At 42.2% G+C, this 20795-nt stretch overlaps 1 protein-coding gene across 5 annotated transcripts in view; it reads right to left on the reverse strand.

Annotated features, from left to right (window-relative positions):
- The window catches only part of RFTN1 (raftlin, lipid raft linker 1), a 163627-nt gene that overhangs the window by 81175 nt on the left and 61657 nt on the right, over window positions 1-20795 (reverse strand). For all 5 annotated transcript variants that reach the window (XM_037524760.2, XM_037524771.2, XM_037524764.2 and 2 more), the window contains exon 3: window positions 15530-15716. In XM_037524760.2, the coding sequence (XP_037380657.1) occupies window positions 15530-15716 (187 nt within the window). The remainder of the gene's footprint in view (window positions 1-15529; window positions 15717-20795) is intronic.

The following is a 20795-nucleotide window of genomic DNA, read 5'->3' on the forward strand; positions in this document are numbered from 1 at the left end:
AAAGCCCTAAGAGGGTGTTAACAGAGAAGTTCTACCTTGGAAGCACTTGGGGGCTGGCACAGATTCTGACCTAATGGGCGTAAGTAAGGCCTGGGGAAAGGGACATTTGAAACTGCCAAGTGATGCTACTGAGCGGAGCAATGGACCAAGGCCTTGGTAGGGGGTGCTGTATCCGCCACCGGCATGGAGATTCTCCCAGGAGATAAGAGAGAGAAAAAACACAGAAACAACAATTTGAAGAGACCAATCATATCCTAGGACTTGAAGACAACACCTCTATTTTTAAAATGAGAACGAACTTTCTAGATTGTTTTTTCCCCTTTGGTCAAAAAATATTCTCTTTCACTGATTGCGGCTTTGAGTTTGCCAACCTTGGTTTGACCTTTATCCTCAGAAAAAGACAAACCTCCAAGAAAAAGGAACAGAAATAAAGGCAGTATCTCTATTTCTCTTTCGGTCAGAAAAACTCAAAAGTATTTCAAACTTTTTCATTTCCTCACTTTGAAAAAATTTTTTATTGTGGTAAAATATACCTGACTCAGGATTTAGCATTTGAACCATTTCTAAGCATGTAGTTCAGTATCATTGAAGCACCTCCTCCATGGAGTGCATCCATTCCCTCTCTCAGTCTCCAGAACCTTCTCATCAGCCCTCATGGTCTGTGCTCATTAGGCCCCTTACCAATGGGACTTGGGCCCAAGCCAATAAGCACAAAAAAATGTTAAATATTTGTCAAACACACACATTTAGATACTCAGTATTTGTGCACAAACCTTTTCTGACTGCAGGCTGAAGAGCCGGGAGCCCATGTGCTAAAATACCTCAGATGTCAACACTATTGGCCACAGATGTCAGTGCTGCTTAAGCTCATAATAAAAGGCCACCTATTCTGTGTCACACTGACCTCATTACTCACACACAAACCTCAATATTCATAAAGACTGCAAACCCAGAGCTGTGCCTGTATAAGCATCCCGATGCTGAGGGTTGTGTGGCCACCCACGCACGCCCCACCCCCACACCCCACAGCTCCCACCTCCCCACAGCCCCAGGGTCAGAAGGTCAAACCAGGGTGGCAAATTCAAAGGCCCACAATCAGTGAAAGGATATTTTTGACCAAAGGGGAAAAAAAAATCTAGAAACTTTGTTTTCATTAAAAAAATACAGGCATTGTCTTCAAGTCTAATAAGAGGAAGGTCCACTGCTATTTTGCCTCAAATACAGTCTTATCAGACTCCCTTTCAATGTTCCCATTTCTGCAGAAACTTGTCTTCATGAGAAAAGTCACAACAGTGATGTCAAATACTAGTCCTGGCACTGCAGTACTGGGGACAAGACTGGGATATGGAGAAACATGTACACTGGGTAGTTTGTATCCCACTTCATTAGTAGGAACTCCAGTTCAGGGCCCCCAAATCTTCTCATTGTTTTAAAGAAATCATTCATGTTTTTGCGTTGGGCATACTGCCAATTTTTGGCTCTCAATGAAGTGTTTTACCATTATGTAGGCCAACATGGATGGGACTAAATCTGGCAATCAGCCATCTGGGTACACACACCAAGTTCCAGGCTGAGCCGCAGAAGGCAGGATGTCAGGGAAGAGGCAAGAATGAAGACCTGCTCTGACTGGATCATCAGCAGAATAACTAACCCATAAACCCAACCCTGATATTTCATTCCTGGTGATGACGCATCAAATTCTTTTCCTGGGTACTCCCCCTACCCATGCAAACACGGCCAGTGCATTCCCCACCCCAATCTGCTCTCACAGTGGTGGGAGGTATGACTCTTTTCTAAGCCATTAAAAGAATATTTTTCAAACAAATACTGTACCACTTATGAATGTTTTAAATATTCAAAAGATGGCAGGCTAAACGGCTAATCCTCAAATTATTCTGACAAATGCGAAGCAGAAAGTTGAATAACCATTTTGGTCTTGTGGGTCGATACAGAATCAGACTACTAAAAACCCAAATGTCTGTCAAAAAACTATAATAAACTCTCCTTTAAGATAATAAACATGTGAATGAAAATCATCATACACACTCCTTTTAAGTCATAAGCATGTAACATCTCACTTCAACTCATAAATCCCTTAAATAGCTTCAAAGACCATTAGTTTAAACATCTTCTTTTTCCCAGGACACCAGGCATAGTTTGAGATCTGAAAAGGAGAAGAATGTACCATTCGTCAAAAAGTCTATTTTTGCTTCATTTAAGAATAATCAGAAAGAAATGGTGACAAACACACACTTAGATTACTAGGCACTTCTCCAAGTAGGAGAAAAAAATGACTCAATGTCAAGTGACAGAAACAAATTCTCTACCTCTGGGAAACAGGAAGGGATTTTAAGATCTTTTCCCCAGGGCAATACTAGGTTTAAATTGAAGGATCAGAAGAAAGATTTTTTTTCTTTTTCAGGAGGGTAGGAGGCAAGTTAGCTACAAATCTGAAAGAGATCTGTCAGTGGAAGGAAAGGAAGACTATTCCAGGTTCATGAGCTTATCTGGAATTAATGACAATGAAAAGATGTCTCCTTTCCTGCATCTATTCACTGTCTTCTTGACCATGAGTGCGTAGAAGGCACGGAGTTAGATCTCGACATCAAGGAACCTGGAGTCAACAAGAAGTACATCCCACAGAAACAGAAGTGTGACGAGAGTTCAGTTATTTCCAGTAACAGGGATGAGGGAAATTCTTTAAAAGCCAGAGCATGTGAGCAGAGCCTCTGAAACCATGGGAAGATTACTCATGGAGTCCACGGGTGAAAGGACATCCCCACCACAGAGAGCTGAACCTAGTATAGCTCAAGATGGAGGAAAAGTGTGAGTTACGGGATGGAAATAATAAATAGGTCAGCCTGGTAAGAGACATAAAGGTGAGGGGTGCTTATTATAATTTACTGCGATCAATAAACAGGAGCCTAATGAAGGTTGGGAGCAATGAAGTGGGAATCAGCTTGAGACCTGAGCCCGTCCCTACAGGGGAGTCATAGATGGCCTTAGATAAAAGATACAGATTTTAGGAAGATGTATGACACAGGAAGAGGGGATATTAAGACTATTTTGGGAGAGCAGAAGTGAGAGCTGAGCTATGATATTTGTAGAGGTAGTGGGTGGAAGGAAGAGAGATTTTAGGTATTTCTTGTCTCTGCAATTGGTGGTAGATTGGGGTGAGGGGGTTGGGTAGACAGATAAACTGCTGCTTCCCAGAGATGCCCTCAAAATAATGAGAAGCTTTCCAAAATTTTTCATAACCTCCTATTTGCAAAATGAACCAAATGTCACCCCCTCCCCCCAAAAAAACGAGGCTCTTGGAATGAAAAGTTTCCCCAAAGAGTAAAGTTTAAAAAATGCTTGATCTGGCGATGGGAGCAAGTCAAGAAACAAATCCTGGTGAATTTTTAGATAAAGGACCTAATATAGAGTCCAACAGGTGAGTTCTGAAGTAGGAAGAGAAAGAATAGCTCATAGGTGAGCCACTGTCCTTTCTTCTGATTTTCCCTTCTTCGTTCACCACAAATATGCACAAGAGACACTTATCACTTCTTCTCTTCTCGTAATGGTTTGGGATCACCTGGAATGTTCTGGAAATGATGGGGAGATAGGCAAATGACACTCCAACTACACATTCCTCGGAGGGCTGCATGCCGCCAGGTGGGTACAAGTCACCAAGGGCATCTGACCATCCAATGCTGCTATTTATTCTAGAGAAATCTTGCCACACCCTGTCTGCTGTGTCGAGTCAGGGCCAGCTCCCTACCAACCATCAGTGGCTGTGAGACACCAGAAGGCACCGCCAACCTCAGAAGACAGAAGAAAACAAACAACTTTACCCCAACAGTGCCTGTGTCATGGAGCTGTGAAAACATCTCTCCCCACCCCCCACTGAGCTTCTAAAAAGAGCAACCTGCAGGAATGGGATCTGGGACAGGGTTCTACTTTCCCTGGAATCCGCAATGCTCCTCAATTGTTTTGAATGCTATGGAGAGGGTTACTATTGGTAACAGTGTGTAATTCGTAATAGTTTATCTCAAACATCACACTGATGTTTGTGCACAGTATTTACTGGCTTAGAAAACTTACATTATCTGCACACACAAATAACAGGAATAACACACAGAAGACGCATGTTGACTTGAGTATCAGAAAGTCTCTTCTCTACCTGCATATAGGGTATATGTTCCAAATGAAGTTCGCTTGCTGTTTCCTTCTTTTCTAGATCTTTCTACCTACACCCTCTGACTGAGTTAAATATTCTATATTTTCACTGGCTACTACGTTGGCAGCTCCCCACAGGATGCTACAGAACACCCAAAAATGTGGCTAATGCAACTGAGGAAATGAATTTTTAATTTTATTTTAATCAATTTAGATTTAAATGGCTCCGTGGAGCCAAGAACTTTTAACTCTGTTTTCCAAGTTTAGTGTGCACACAGGTCACCTGGATCTTGTTAAATGCAGGTTCTGATTCTGCAGGTCTAGGTGGAACCTGGGATCTGCATTTCTAAGGAGCTCTGACACAGGTGGAGCTGGTGTATGAAGGCTACTTTGAGTAGCAGGATGGTAGCTGCTGCAGGAAACAGCAGTGTGACCGAAAAGCTTCCTGAACCAGTAGCTTCCAAACTGTTTTAGATGGCACACCCCAGTCAGGAATCAGCTCCAGAGTGCTACTATCCCGGCTTCTCCCAAAGTTACCAAACAATACCCAGAAAACAGAAGTGGTATTAAAAGTATGATCACAATAAATTCATATTATTAATATTTGGAGGCATAATATACACTTAGAATGAGCTTCACTGTTAACAATCGTGGAAGTAAATCCACATTTCAGAATGTCTCCTTAATGCGTCCAAATTTCTTTGGTAAGATCTGAACAGGTAAGGATTATTTTTTAATACCACTAACAAAGCTCTTACGTACAGTGAAGCATGGGTCAGTGTGGCCACTTCCTCTGTGTGAGTGTGTGTGTGTGTGTGTGTGTGCGTGTGTGTGTGTGTGTGTGTGTGAGAGAGAGAGAAGGATTTTTACATTTATATGATTGGTATTCTCTTCAATCTGCAATCACTTTATAGGAAATTTTTAAACCATATGTATCTTTCATGAGAGTTAATTTATTAAAACTACACAAAAAAATCACAAACCCATTTTATTGAGATCTAATTGAAATGGTTCCTCTGAGTCCAGTCATCTTGAGGACCCCCCTACTGCATATGAACCCCTGACATATGTCCCAAGCCAGGAGCCACCTTCAACCTGAAAGCTAAATATTAGCAACATGTCATTTCTCTCCTCATTTTCAGTGGCATAATTATAAACAGAAGTCTAAGTTCTCCTACACCCTTTGGGTAACCACTGATCCAGACAGTACATGAATTTTCAGAATGGTCAAAAAGCCCTAAAATAACATTTGATTTCTGACATTAATACTGAACTCTATATTCTAGAAAACACATGGCAAAAAGTCTTCTCAAATTAGTATGTAAATGTAATTACAATTTCAGCAGGGTTTATTGGGAGCTAGAGGAAATTGCTTTAGACTTTACATGGAAAAATCAATGTACAAAATTGCCACGATCCCAAACAAGATAAATAGTGCCTACCTAGATGTGACTATACACTACAAACTTAGTGTGATCCAAATAGCATGGCATTAGCACAGATCAAGAAGTAGGTCAAGAGAACAAGAAAGAACCAATACTAATAACGAGGGTATATATCTCCAAACTACAATAAAAGTGCCATTTCACTCAGTGGCAAATTTAAGTTAATGTAATAAATGCTATTGGTAAAGGGAGCTATCAGGAAGAAAATAAAGGTAAACCCCTACCTCACACCCTATTGCTAACCTAGTGGCTCTCATCTGGGGGCAGGTTTGCCTGTCTCAGCATTTTGAAATGTCTAGAGACATTTTTAATTGTCATTCTGGAGGGTGGGGGCTATTTGGGATCTAGTGATAGATATCAGGGATGGGCCAAATATTCTACAATGCACAGGCTGCTCTCCCATACAGACTTATTTAGTCCCAATATCAATAGTTGAGAAACCATGTGGGTTGAGGACTCCTACCCTAAATGGAAGCCAACCCCTAACCCTAAAGGTAAAATTAGAGAGGAGCAGTGTTAGCAGTGGGATTCCTAAGGTGAACCCTACCTCCTCCACTCATCAAAGGTGGGATCCTGCACAACTCACTGCTCTGAGGCTTGTTTCTTCATCTTGGCTTTCAGGAATAAAGAGAATGTACATTATAGAGCAATGAGCAAAGACTCAGACCAGCAACAGCAATCAATGAAGCTGTTATGGCTATCACTACAAATAGCCATAGGCTTATATTATTTGTCATATTAAGAAGTACTTGCAAACACACAAATATCTTTCAGAAGAAAAGTGGGTGTTTTTACTCCCAGTAAGAGCCAGGTTGCTCGACATATGGGAGACTTAAGCACTAGAAGTTTGAGAATGAAAATTTCAACATGTTAGATAAGTTATAAATCCACCTTGAATAGGGGTTGTGTGCATCTCATTCTCGCTAACAAAGGTGACTGCCTTAGAAAACATAAGACACCTAGAAAATACATTTTGCTTTCGCTTTTAGGGAGCAGAGGGAATACAGCGCACTGATGGTTTTAGAACTATCATTTCACAGAAGTGTTTACTTTGGACCTTGACAAAAAACTCTGTCGAATGGAACTGTCTGGGAGGCTGTAGATGGTTTGCAACGGCGGGTCTTTGTCCTGAAACCAGTTTGGGGGTAATAGACCTCTGGTCCCACAGCCTGGCTGTTTGCAAATCACTCACAGGACTCTAGGCATTCTCTAAAGACACTTCAGTAAGCTCCAGGGCCCAAAAGTTCAGAGAGGGCATATTTCTGAGCCAGAAGCCACAAGATGGAATTTCAACCCCATATTCATCACACACTCTCTCTCACCCTCCCCACACGTCCCACCCAATTGTACCAGGATAGAAAATGGGAGGTTGAGGATAAGGGGAACTTTCGGCTACAAAAGCGAATTCTGAAAACTCTGCAGAACACATACTAATATTGTCAGCAAATATTAACAACAAAAACAAATCATGAAGACATAATGAGAATAAATTATAATATTCTACCCATACAGGAATGAAGAAAAAGTGCTCTCAGACCCTCAGAAACAGGTGTTATATGAATATGAGTTACTAATTTGGTTTTTAAGTCTTTGTAGCCATTGTAAGTTCCAACTCATGGTGGATGAATAGGAAGCAAATGAAATTGATGTACTCCACTAAATCATATTTATAACATTTAATGGTTCCATCTTTCAAGCATTTAAAAAATTATAGAAAACAGCTAGATAGATTATGGAGATAATCATTATATCTAAATCTCAAGTACACTGAAAACACTAATAATGTACTTACATTGCTCTGAAAGTTGTTTCTCACCTGCAATGGCATTCATAGCTAAGACTGCAAAATTCAATTAGTACTCATCTTTTGCAGCTTCCATCACTGGAAATGCCCATTATATCTTTCCTTCCTTGAAAAACACACACAATCTAAGTTACCTGATTGACAGAGAAAAGACAAAAGAGCCTTTGCCAGGAATATTCAGAGTTCCTAACTTAAACATGGGCGAGCATATAAACACAAACAGCTAACACTTGGGTAAAATAATTAGCAACTAAATTACCTACATTGTGGATCCGTGGCCCTCAAAATAGCAAGTGTCACAAGAGTCCACCTGCGATGCCACGGAAGAGGTCTCCTAGGATCCCTTTATTGTTGAAAGGTTGCATATTCATGTGGGGGGGGCGCTTTATTTATTTTATTTAAAACCAACACAGACATTTCTTGGTACGATAGCGTCTGCATACGCTTTAAGGTAAACTGGAGATTACAAAGAAATTCAGTGCAGTGCCTCTGTGTTTTGGGTACCTGCTGTCTGTTCTCTGCCATCCCAAACTACTTCTGGGGAAGATTGGAAATCACTGGTATGCTAATGCTCTCTCTCAGAGGAGAGGGAAAAAAATAAAAAATAAAATGTACGGAAAGACACAGGCAATCAAGGGCAGTTAGAAAGCAGGGGGAGATGAGCACTCACGCAAACAATGCTAGACTCTTGTTCTCTCCGCTGGGAAAAAGGCGACACTTTGGAGGGAGAGAAGGGGTGTAACAAGGCAAGCCATTTAGGGGTGTGGATTGGAAAAAAACTCTCTTTCCCCAAGAGAATGTGCCTTTATGCCGGCATATTAGATTGGAAAGTGCAAACACAATAATTAACAGTGAATCCTGAAACTTCAACACACCAGGAATGGGTGTCACTCCGGAGTGAGATGGAAAAATAGGAGGAATAAATTAAGATAGTCTTCAGTGCGCTGGACAGCTCCACGGGGGCCGGGGTGGCAGCCCAGGAGGGCTAATCAAGTCCTCCAAACACCTCCGCCAGCGTGAGAAAACTGATGAAGGCTGATTCCACGCCAGCATTAAGGGGCAGCTTTGAGCAGGGAACAGGGGCCCTTCCTATATCCGAAGAATCCAAAATAACAACCTCGGTGCGAAACACACACTTTATTCCCTATTCTGATATAGAGCAAGAGCTCTGCATCCGTCTTTTTCGATTCTGCTCTCTGGGAATAAGCCTACTCCTGCGGCTCCCCATCCCTGTAGCACGTCAATCACAGCCCTGCACCGGCGTTACTTTTCTGCCCCGTGTGTGAATCCGGCAATCAGCACACTCCAGGGCTGAACCCCAGCCTCGGGTGTGAGTGTTTTCTAGGGCACACCCCCGTAGGCACTCCCACCCCCCTGTGTATTTCTTTTAATTATGAAGCCTTTTTCTGGAAGCCCTATAATTCTCCCAAGAGTTCAAGTAATTGGTAAAAATTAGACATGAACAGACATAAGGCCACTTAAAGAGGACACTTTTGACTATAATTTTGAAAAGAATTTTCATTTTAGCACCTATATGATTTTGCACTTTCCCAATTTTGCCCTTTTCAAATGCCAAAGAAAATGTTCATGTTATCTTGTGGCTAGTGGGAAAAAAAAAGCAATGTAAGGCATTTGTACTCCACTTAAAAGTCCATAAAGATTTTCTTCCTTTGAAGGCCATGCTTTGAATGTGTTTTAAAAAGAAAGGGAAAAAAAGAGAAGGAAAAATAAAATGTGTACCCTGTGGCAAATTACTGAGGCAATGAAAGCATTTTCTGCGGGTGTATGTGTTTGTGTGTGTAGATGTATGCGTTTGTGTGTGTGTGCATGGGTGTGCATGTTCTGCTACATGGGCCCATGCTGTGGGCACTAACAAGATGCCCAAGACAGCTCCATCTTGCAATGGATGGATGGTCCTCTGGTGAATGATGGCAGCAAAATGCCAGGGTATGGTTTTATTCCATTCCATTCAGGAAAATTCTATTAAGCAATACTTACTCAGCATGAGGCACTCTAAGAAGGTAGGGAGAGGGATCAAAGTAGGGGAGCGAAGAGCCCAAGGGACTATGGTGATGGTGCACTGGTGAAGTGGCGGCGGGAATTCTGTGGGGACTACACCAGAGAGGAGAATGCAAAGACTGTACAAAAATGAACAATGATATAAATACATATATACATATATAAACTAGAAAAAATAATAAAAAATAAAATACATTGTTGCTTAAAAAAACATAATGGGAATCCAAAGAGAGAGGAAGATTTAGCGAGGGGGACGGAGGGGGGCAGACATATAAAAACCAGAGAAGTTAGCAGCTGAAAGGGCCGATGATTAGATCCCCTGAATTAAGGGTCTTGCAGAAATCAGACGGCAGCCAGAGGGTGGGCGAGGGCTACACAATGTTATTTTGAAAAGTGAGGCAATGCTTACAGAAGAGAAATTTTCATATAAAAATTCAGATGTCTAGCTTTTCTTGGAAAAAAATATAAAGAAGTACAAGACCTGGCGACACAGGGCAACACGGGGACCAAGTTCAGGCACTGGCTGGCCACGCCTGAGTCCCCACTCCAGGAGCCGGGCCCCGCCACATCTGACCCAAGGCCTGTTTTAGGATCAAGACAAAGGTTTCTGGATTTCAGATTCCCAGCCCCAAGTGAGGGGAGAGGCTGAGCGCTGAGACTTGCTTTCCTGGAAACAAAACAGCAAAATGCCAAAAAAAAAAAAGCGTCTCTCTCTGCATCACTTGACACTGGGTGGCCGGAGCTGACTCACTCTGCAATCTGTGCAGCTCAGGAGACTCGGGAGCGCATCTTGCTGATGCCGTCTAAGAGGAAAAACTTCGCACACTCCAAGCATATGGTCAATTTGGAATGAAGCACCTCACTTTCAGCACAGCTCCCAATGAGCCAGTGCACCTCTCCTAAGATTTACCAGAAGCGTCTGGTATGGAAAATGAGAATCCATGGCAGCCTGAGCTCAGTTAGCAACATGGATTCACCTCAGCCCCCCAAGGCACCCCGCTGGCTCCCCCAGCTCATACTGCTCGCTCAGCTCCTGGCTGCCCTATGGACAGCTCCCACCGGACACCCTGCCACGGGCAACTGCTGCAAACACCTCAAACTGTTGTTGCTCATTCCTCAGCTATGCATCGCTGTCCCTGCCCCTCACCTCTGTGTGACCCCCCGCATCTGCACGCTCTGCAGTCCTCCTGCCGGGGATACACCCTAGATCTGGCGTTGTCTGGGAGGGCTTATGACCAGTGGCCTCTTGGTACTTCTTGGAGTGAGGAAGCCAGTCCCCAGCCTCCAGATGGACATGCCCCCTGCAGACCCAGGCTGAGGCTGAGACTGCACCCTGGCTGGCTCCCCTTCATTGCAAATCCCTACTCCTAGGCACTCCCTGAAGTGTCTCTCCATGGTCTGAAGAATCCCCCTTTCAGGTTCTGCATCTAGGAGAACCCCACCAGATACATTCCCTTCCCCAGCCTTACCCCTCCCTCTTCCAGTTAATCTCAGCCAGAGTAAAAAGCTCACCCATATTTTCGTTTCTCTCTTCTTCCATGCTGTCCCTCTGCAGTTAAACGTCAAGTGCAATATTTCCTTCTATCAAACACATCTCTCACATCTATCTCTTCCTCACCTTCCTCCTACAACCTACTTTAGCGACCATCATCTCCCACCAGAACTAACATCATGTTTCCTCTGCTTCCATTTTCTTCCCCTCTTGAGCTTTTGAAAACTAGCACTTCTAAGAATAATTGCATCACTAAAACAAAACCAAACCATTGCAATGGTTCCCCATTGGCTTCAGGATAAACCTCAGACTCCTTTGTCTGAACATCAGAGACCTCATCCACTCCCTTTCCCTCTGGACCTCAAGTTCCAGTCACCCCTTATCATCTGGGGGGGCTCAGACCCCCTTGGGGCACTCCCCCTGCCTGGGAGGTCCCTCCTACTACTTGTTCCTCTGTTCAGATCCACCCACCACTCCATACATAGATCACATGCGGCCAGGAAGCCTCTCTTAGTAAAGTACTACCATTAAGAACTTAGAGATAAAAACCAGACCCCAGACTTCATATCCCAAAGAAGAGAGTCAGGAGCTCTTTAGAGTCATGGTTATATAGTGAAGTTATATCACATGTGTTTATCTGAGAAAAATTCAACTAAAAGGGAAGACGTTTTACCACTTAAAACTATGCCAGTTACACTACTCCACAGGCAGATGTGTCCCGGAATCCAAGTGTGAAGGGAGGCGTGGAAATCCTGTTCCCGCAGTCTCAGTTCACACACACGCCTCCCTAGGTACAAGCATCTCACCTCCCTGGGTGTAATTCTAACCACGCTCCCCGCAAACTGAACCAACCTACTTCCCTGTGGAAGCAAGAACCGCTCCCTGTTGGAAACCACAATCTGTGATCAAGTTTTGAAGGAAAACACACCTGGGACAGGTAAAGAGAGGCTCCCGTTTCACACTCATGGTAGCTAAAGAGATTTTTCAAGGGTAGTTTGATTAAATACATTTTCCACCTTCTACATGCGTTTCAGAGCCCCCTCTGCATTAGCGGCAGCCCCTCTCTGCGTCCCACCCCCCGATCCCACCCTATGTCAACAGAGTCCACAAATGTCCCAGTTCCCTGGACTGTACCAGACATTATTGAGGGTCCTGAACCCAAATGGCTTCAGCCCATTAGTGATGAAAAACACACCAACGACACCCTCCATCAGCTCTATGTGTGAATGATGACAATTCAACGATGAAAAATGGAACAACACAATGCATTTCTGCACTTAGGTCTACAACCACAAAACGACCTAGAATTAAATCCACACCACGAAACATCAGAAGTGACATTTTAATAACTGACTTCTCTTAGCCATCAAGTTTTGAGATCTTTGAGATCTTTAGCAAATTGTTCTAAAGAAAAGTGCCCAGGAAAAAAAAAATGAAGGACAACTTAACTGTACTTAGAATTCAGAGTGAGTGCAACTCTATAGTCTGTTAAAAATCACTAAATGTTCCAAGGAAAGTGTTGAGAGAAGGAAGAAAAACTCTCTTTTTACTTATTCACTAAGTATCTCATATTCTGCTATTCATCCTGGAGTCAGTTTTCAAAGTAACTGACTTTGACTAAATGCAACACACTTAAGATTGAGAACAATTTATAGTTGGATGTGTGGTTTGCCCTGCCATCTTAAAATGAAATAGCAGTTATCAGAATTTTCAAAAGAAAAGATCAGGAATTTTTTTTTTTTTTTGTGGATTTAACAGAAATTTGTCACAATGGGAAAAAGAGCTCTGTGGAATATTATTGCACTGAGCTTTTGGAATAACTCATTAATAATCTGGCTAGACTGTCAATGATGTTTTTAAATTATCCAACTCCACTAAAAAACACTTCATTGTAAGAATCATGTGCATCATTCTTCTGTTTGCCTCCAAAGAAATCAGGCCCAAGTTAAAAGTTCTTTTTTCCAGAAACATTTCCTTGGCTGCCCCTCCAGAAAAAAGGTGATGGTTCCAGTTTCCAAACAACTGTGAAAGGAGGGGCATACCTTCTTTTCTCAATTAAACTCTAGGGATCTGGATGGCATGCTTCATGTGCTATGGACCCTGGCACCTGCCCCCTCTTCTTACTCACCCAGTAAAGTGCTAAGCTCAAACCTTACAGAGTACAAGCTTGGTGAGATTTGCAAACAACTGAATGAATGAGTGAATGGGTAACTGCAAGCTTGTCTGGTTCAGTCCTTTTCCCTGGTCTTCCTGCAGTCCCCACAACCAGTTACTTACTAAAAACATATGTTCACCTATTAATTACCTTAAGGTTATTCTTCAAGTTTCAATGAGTGATCCCAGGCTGCTTCTTGCTAGTGAACTTGATTGGGACTAATCCCAATAATCCCAGTAATTGAGAGAGTTCAGTTACATCTCTTTGCATGTGGTCTACTTAGAAAACATTAACCAGGCATTTACTTCCTTTTTGAGAGCTAAATCATTTCATTTAAAAGCAGCTACAGCTGTCAGAACTTTGGCAGACTTTGTGAAAAATGTCATTTTAACTGTCCATATTAAAAATTAATCACATAAGACTTCCTCTGCTCCATTTCTACTACTTAAACTCCCAGCTGATTCAGAAAACATTCTGTGGGTTCTGTTTATTTTGAATAGTGTCGGATCTTTTCCTCCCGATGCAAATACATAGTTATTGTATTTGCTACGAAAGAACATGCCTGCACCTTAAAATTATTGGATAATGACTCTGCTTCCTACCACCACCACTTCTCCCACCCAGTACTAATGGGGAATAGAAGAGGAGGTTAATTTCTTGGTTATTTTTGCCAAGATAATGGCAAATTACCATTCTTATGACATACTTGGTTAATTATCATTCCTATTAAAATATTTAATAAACTACTAAGATTTTACAACTTCCTTTAAAAATCTTGGGTCAGGGCACTATTTAAAGACCCAGGACAAAGTTAAATCCAAGGAATTTCTGTGTGTGTGTGTGTGTGTGTGTGTGTGTGTGTGTGTAGAAGAACTGAGGTATAGGCAAGAGGTACAGAGGTTCAGAGGATTCATCAGAGACTGAGTGGGGAGCAGAACAGACAGATTTACTGAAATATACTGCTAAGGGGAGCAGCAGGCAAGAAAAGAGAGGTCTGCTGCACCATATGTGGGTTAGCTCCCTGGCTGGGGATCAAACTCAGGACTTAGCAGTGATAGTGTGATAGTGCTGAGACAGCCCCTAGGCCACCAGGAGGCCTCCTCAAGGTATTTCTTTCTCTGTATCTGCCCATCAAGGAACTGGGGTGATTGTTAAGGTCATCCAGGCTGGCAGGCCAGGCACTCTGGACGTATGAATACAGACCCACAGGGAAGGCCATCTTCATTCTCTTGAAAACTCCCCCTCAAGCCAGTATCTCATTCTTCTTGAGCCATTTTCCTCTTCTGGGAAGTAAGTCCATTAGCTCAGAGCCTGTCCTCAGTGGAAGTGAAGAGCCTATTAAACATCCCAGCTCCATTACTGGCTTATAACTAACTGTTCCCCAAAGTGAGGGCTCCCTTTAAAATATCCCTCCCATGATAGTTTGGCTGAAGGACACATCTGATTTCCTTTGCCAGACTTTATTTCAATTTTTATATTTATGAGAGCAGAAAAAACATTCTGCTTCCTATCCCACCTTCACTGTTTGAAAATGAATCATTTAAAGTGACTATTGCTCCTACTGAGAAACCAATATCCACCTCTCCTTTCCTAATTAGGCCCAATAAAAATATGAGTAAGCATTCAGATGCTATTACTGGAAAATACCCTCTAAGCTTTATTTATTTATTTTTTAAAATTTATTTATTTATTTATACATACAAGCACTGGGTATAGTCAGAAGCGCAGGAGGGTGAGAGAATTCACCAGAGCCAGAGCGGGGAGCAGAACAGGCAGAAGGACCGAAGGACACTGCTGAGGGGAGCAGCAGGCGGCAGGAGAGGTCTGCGCGCCATGCGGGACCCTCCTCCGGTGGCCAGGGAGCAGCCCGGGATTGAACCGGCACCACAGAGGCTGCAGGCAGCTTCGCAACCCAGCACTCAACAGCTGCGCCACCAGGGAGGCCCACCCTCTAAGCTTTAAAAAGCAAAATCAACAACCAATCAATGACAGCATTTGCTTCAGGAGGGGTTGGTTTTCCCTCCCAAATGACCAACAGAACTTAGGGTGGGTTCACAATGTTCAAGGATTTCCAGAGTTTGGAGGAAAGCATTACGTTTGCATATAATCTTCTAGAAGAGTCGTATATTCTCCAGTTGTGCCTTCCAGATGAACAGGATTCTGCTTCAATTAGCTCCATCGTTCTAGGAGTACACCTTCCGAGGTCTCTTCTGGAGTTTAATCCAGTAAATTAAAGGAAGGAAAGATGTGAACTAGAGCTGTCTACTTCTGCAGCTGCATGATTCTATGAACCTGGCTGTCTAACACTTGCCTTATCTGGCCCAGGGAGGAGACCACAGGAATAGCGTGCACACTGCAAACACACACAATCCCCCCAGTCCTCGCCCTCCCCTCCTCCATTCTACACACACTAACCACCTCACAATGTGGACCAGCCGCCCACACAGCCTTACTTGTCAGTTTTCTTGATCAGGATGGCTCTGAAGATGTGTTCCAGAGGCGTCTTCTTCCGCTCTTGGGTTGGCTGCACAAAGGGGTGCAGAGTCACCAGGGAGAAGCCTTGCTGGTATAACTCCAGGAGCTGGGCGGGCAGGTCTCGCAGGGAGGCCAGCCTCACCGCTGAGGAGCGAGGGAGCTCCGCTGGGAGTGGAGAGAGGAGAGACTGGTCAGAGGCCATCAAAACCGCCACCCTGGCCCATGCAAGTCTCTCTCCCCTGCCCACGAAGAGATGGTCAGGTCACCTCTTGCTAAAATTGAGCTTGTTCAAGTTTTATCTACTGTTTTCAAAGAGAACATATAAACAGCAAGTTATTTTTTCAACATATCCAAAGGCATTGATAGTTGGAATTTTTAAAATCTAGAGTCAATCTTCTCTGGACGTCATCCCCGCCCCCTTAAAAAAGAAATAAGAACAGAAAGTAGAGGAGACACCACAACATGCAAATATAGAATTGCCAGGTGGCAAAAAGCGGTGTAAACAAAGTCAAAAGACAAACTGGGACACAAATAGGTCATTTCATTACTTTGCAAAGAAATTGCTCAAAAAAAAAAAAAAAAAGAAAAGAAAAGAAAAAGAAAAATGGGAAGGCTACTGCCTAAGAAACATAAAAGATTAGTCAATATCAAAAAGACACTCAAGTAACTCAACATTAAAATTACGCATATCAAATCCAATAAATATTTTTCAGTTACTGACTTTTAAAATTTGCATAAAAGTTTTTTTTGAGAATTGTAGACTAGATACAGAAGTCCACAGGTACAAATATATGTACAATGTAAAGTTGACTTCCCTGCCCTATCCCAGGCAATCCATATTATCCTTTTTAATTTTCTTGAAAACATATGAACAATCACTGGATTCATACACAAGCAGATAAATCTACATACCTCCCTTCCTTTTTATACAAATGGTAGCACAGAGTCATGCACCTGGCTTTTCATCAATTTTTATCAATCAATTGTATACATTTTTAGAGACCATCAGAAGCAGGACGCAGAGTTCTGCTGTCTTTCCACAGATGTAGTGTATCTTTGTGGGATGAACCACAGATTATTCTTACTTCTGCTTTCATAGGTTATGCTGCAAGGAAAGACATGATCCCTACACAATTTCACATGTGTGTATGGACAGTATATTTAAAAGAATTCATTCCTAGTGTGGAGTTGCTGGGCTAAAGGGCAACACATTGCAATTTTTCAGACTGGCCAGATTTCCTCCTTAGAGTAGTCTGGATTTAGCTTCCATCAAGGCTGCTGACATTTCTTTCCCATGCCCTGGAGAATCTCATCATGAAACAATGATCCCTATGAGGTGGTATTTTATATTTGTTCTTATTGTGTACCCTGTTTTATTTTGTATTAAACATTTTGTGTTTTAGGGCCTCCCCTGGTGGGGCAGGTGGTTGAGTGCCGTGCTGTGAAGCTGTCCACAGTCTGCAGCGCCGGTTCGATCCCGGCCGGCCAGCGAGGGTCCCACATGGTGCGGCAGACCTCTCCTGTCTAGCCCGCTGCTCCCCTCAGCAGTATATTTCATCAGTCTGCCTATTCTGCTCCCCACTCTTTCTCTGGTGAATCCTCTCACCCTCCCGCACATCTGGCCTGTACCCCGGTTCTTATGTAAAATAAATAAATCTTTAAAAAAAATTTCGTGTTTTAATGCTGTCTGGGTTGCCTTTTCTGTTGAGTGTTCATAATCTTTGCCTAGTTTTCTATTGTTTTGGTCCTTTTTTCTATTGGTTTATAGGCACTCTTTATATAGTAGGAAGATGAGTTCTCATTTGTGGTATTAGTTGCAAATATCTTTCCCCAATTTTTGTTTGTCTTTTTATTTTCCACAAGGTGGGTTTCACCATAAGGAATTTTTTTTATGTAGCTCAATTGATCAATCTTGTCATCAGTGGTGTCTCAATTTTTATTTGAGCAGAGAGAGCTGAGAGAGAGAGAGAGAGAGCTGAGATTATAAACAATTAGCAGAGAGAGCTGAGATTATAAACAATTCTCCTGTGATTCCTAGCAGTACATATTTCGTTTTTTGCTTGTAAATCTTTGATCCCTTTGGGGTTTATGCAATATGAATTCAACATCCTCCCTCCAGGTTTACCCATTTTGCCTCCTTGATTTGAGATGCCACCTCAGTGCCACCTCCATGCCAACAAATACTATATTCTTCATACATTTAAGCACAATGTGATGTAAATATAATGTGATACATTAACCTATTTTAACAATTTTAGTTTTATATCTGTTTTGATATCTGGCCAGGTTATTTCCTGAATGTTCTCAGACTCCTCTTTATTTTCCTGAATCTTCCTGTATATTCTTATTTGTTTTCCCACAAGATCCTTAAAATTAGCCCATCAAATTCCCCCCTAAAAGGGGGGAGATCTTGTTGATATTTTTTACTGAATTCTATTCAAATTGTAGCTTAGCAGAGGGAGAATGGATATTTTCATCACACTGCAAGTTCCTATTCAATAATACAGCATAATTTTTGGTTATTTGAGCTTAATTTTGGGTCTCTCTAGAGCATGATAAAATTTTCTTCACCTTGAAACTACATATTAATCATGCTTTTCCTAGTTATATTATATTGATTACTATTGCAATAATAGACTTTTTTTTTATTGATATTCACCATGGCAAGAATGGTGGGGAAACAAGTATGTTTATTGTGGTTGCTGGGGTGACCCTTTCTGGGGGGATGACCACCTTTGTCTAGCACCTTACTATAGGGTATTAAGCTATGACTGGATCATGGATATTTTTAACAATATATGGACAAAGAGGGTCACTCCAGGGTTGACTGAATTAGCAAAAATCTGGAACCAAAGAGCTCTTATTAGAGGACTAGCTAAACACTGGGACACCCCAATAGTGGATCTTATGGCCCATTAAGAAAAACAAGATAAATTTGTTACATTATGAAGCTAAAGGCCAAGATGTACAACAGTGCTGATCATATGATACTCTCATACAAAAAAATTAGAAGTATAGAGAGACACAGACTAAAACTTTTTTTCTGGAAGAAACCATAAAAATAATATTGGAGAGTGACTGGAGAAGAGAGAGATGAGTGGAAAGCCAGTTTTTATTTTGTACTTTGAGTATTATTACCATCAACAGGGACCATCTGGGTGCAGTGCTGAGGAAGTATTTTAATTTCCTTCTTTATAGATGTAAAAACATTATGATTGGGAAGTTATTCATGTATTTTTTAAATAATGTGTGATTTTAAAAAACACAAACTTAGCAGAATCTAGGGCTACTTAAGAATATTACTTAACATCACATAATGTAGCTCTCATTTCCATACATCAGGCAGGAAACTTACAGGACAAAAATCTATAACAATGATTCACTCCAAGTATCCGGTCTTCTGGAGAACTCCCCATCAATAACAGCGACAAATATGAGATGGGCCAGCACAGCACAAAAGCATGCAATCTTTCCCTTGAATGGACACCTTCTGGATAAGCTTCTGGACAAAAAGCCTAAAGGTACCTTTGGTAAAGAATGCTCCCTCCCTCCCATCCCCTCTCACAGAAACCTGGCAAGGGGTCTCCCAAGAGGCTCCTTAGATTCAAAGCGCTCCTGCCCTACACCCAGTACTGCAAAGCAGGGGTCCTCCTGCATGCAACTTGGCCCAGCAGCACCTGGGAACTCTAGAAATAGATACTCTTGGGTCCCACCCTGGCCTTCGAGATTAATATCTAGAATCTGAGGCTGAGAACTACTTCCAAGAGGGCTCCGACTGGCTCTCTAACCATGCTCCCCTCCACTGGCAAAGAACCCATGGATCTAAGGCTTTGCACCCACCTGTGACCCACGCCCCAAATTCACACAGCCAAGACCCTGCAGGTCCCTGCCCTGACAGCTACAGAGCCGCTATGGGCAGACTTCTGGTCTGGCTTATGAGGGCGGATGGTGCCCCCTACAAGCGCACCCCAGGGAAAATGAGGAGGGAGTCTAGGGTGGGCAAGGGAAGGAAACACTTGCCCCAGTGCTAAATTTGAAGGGCATGAAACAGTAACCAAGATCAGTAAATATTCAATGCCTATGTTTTTTAAAAAAGGAATTAATACAAAAAGTTCATGATGAACAAAATATCAGAAATTTTCATCAAGACAGGAGAGGGATGACTGATTTTCTGTTGGCATCAAGTCCCAGGTGTTTGGGCAGGGCACTGTTCCTGAATCTTCTTAGATGTTGCCTCACCCTAGTGCCCATCTCTTCTTGCCCTCGGCTCCAGGACCCCGCAAATGCCAGCAGCAAATGTGCACTCAGGTTATGTCAAGGCAATCAGGGGTTAGGTTTCCTCTGCTGTCATAAGACTACAGAGCAACTCAAGCAGTGGAGACGCTGGCTGTTATATTAGAAAATGTATACATCACACTTTAATTAAAAAAAATGGACTTTGGGCAGGAGTGTAATCCTTTCTGAAGAGTAATTTCACAATACTGATTAAACCTAAAAATACTCTGCATCACTAAGGTCCGTTTTTCTTTGATAAAACTGTATATAAAAAGCCTCTGTGAATCCTGGAATATAAGACTACAACTCAACCAGTCTCTGTGGTTCAATATTTTGTAAATGTTTCAAGTTATTCAAACTCTTACTCTTCACTAAGATTTTTGTAATTTATATTTGTTTCCTCTTACGTGTCACACTACAATGAAAACAATATAAAAGGAGTCAGTGTGTTTGGGATGCTAATACAGGCTCACTATAGTTAAGAGTGATTATTATTATGTATTAGAGTTAATAGTCTAAAACATTCCTCAGTACAGCTGATCCTGAGTACGTGAAGTTAGTGTCCTATATAAAATGGAGATAATAACATCAGCCTGTCTTCCCTCATGAAGTGGTAGTAAATACCAAATGGAAAGTGCAATTGATAAAGTTCAAAATGATCACACTCAGTGGTATTGGCAGCTGGCTGGGGCTGGTAGTTGCAGATGGTAATGACAAGATGATGCTAGGGCCATTAAATGCTTCCCATTGCCCCCCCACACCCCTGACCCACCAGGCACCCCAATCAATGCACTAAAAATATTAGTCAATCAACCACTGTAGAGTTAAATGCTTCCTGAATAAAACATAATACCTTTAAAATTTTTATTTTAAAATCTAAAGATGTACCGCCTGTCAAAACTCAGCAACTTTATGGCTTTAATTTTGGGTATGCATGCTGTCGAAGTAAGTTTGGCTTCATGCTTAGAA

Source organism: Talpa occidentalis, unplaced genomic scaffold (genome assembly GCF_014898055.3).
Source record: "Talpa occidentalis isolate TD23 unplaced genomic scaffold, MPIMG_talOcc4v2.1 talOcc4.10, whole genome shotgun sequence".
NCBI classification, from domain to species: domain Eukaryota; kingdom Metazoa; phylum Chordata; class Mammalia; order Eulipotyphla; family Talpidae; genus Talpa; species Talpa occidentalis.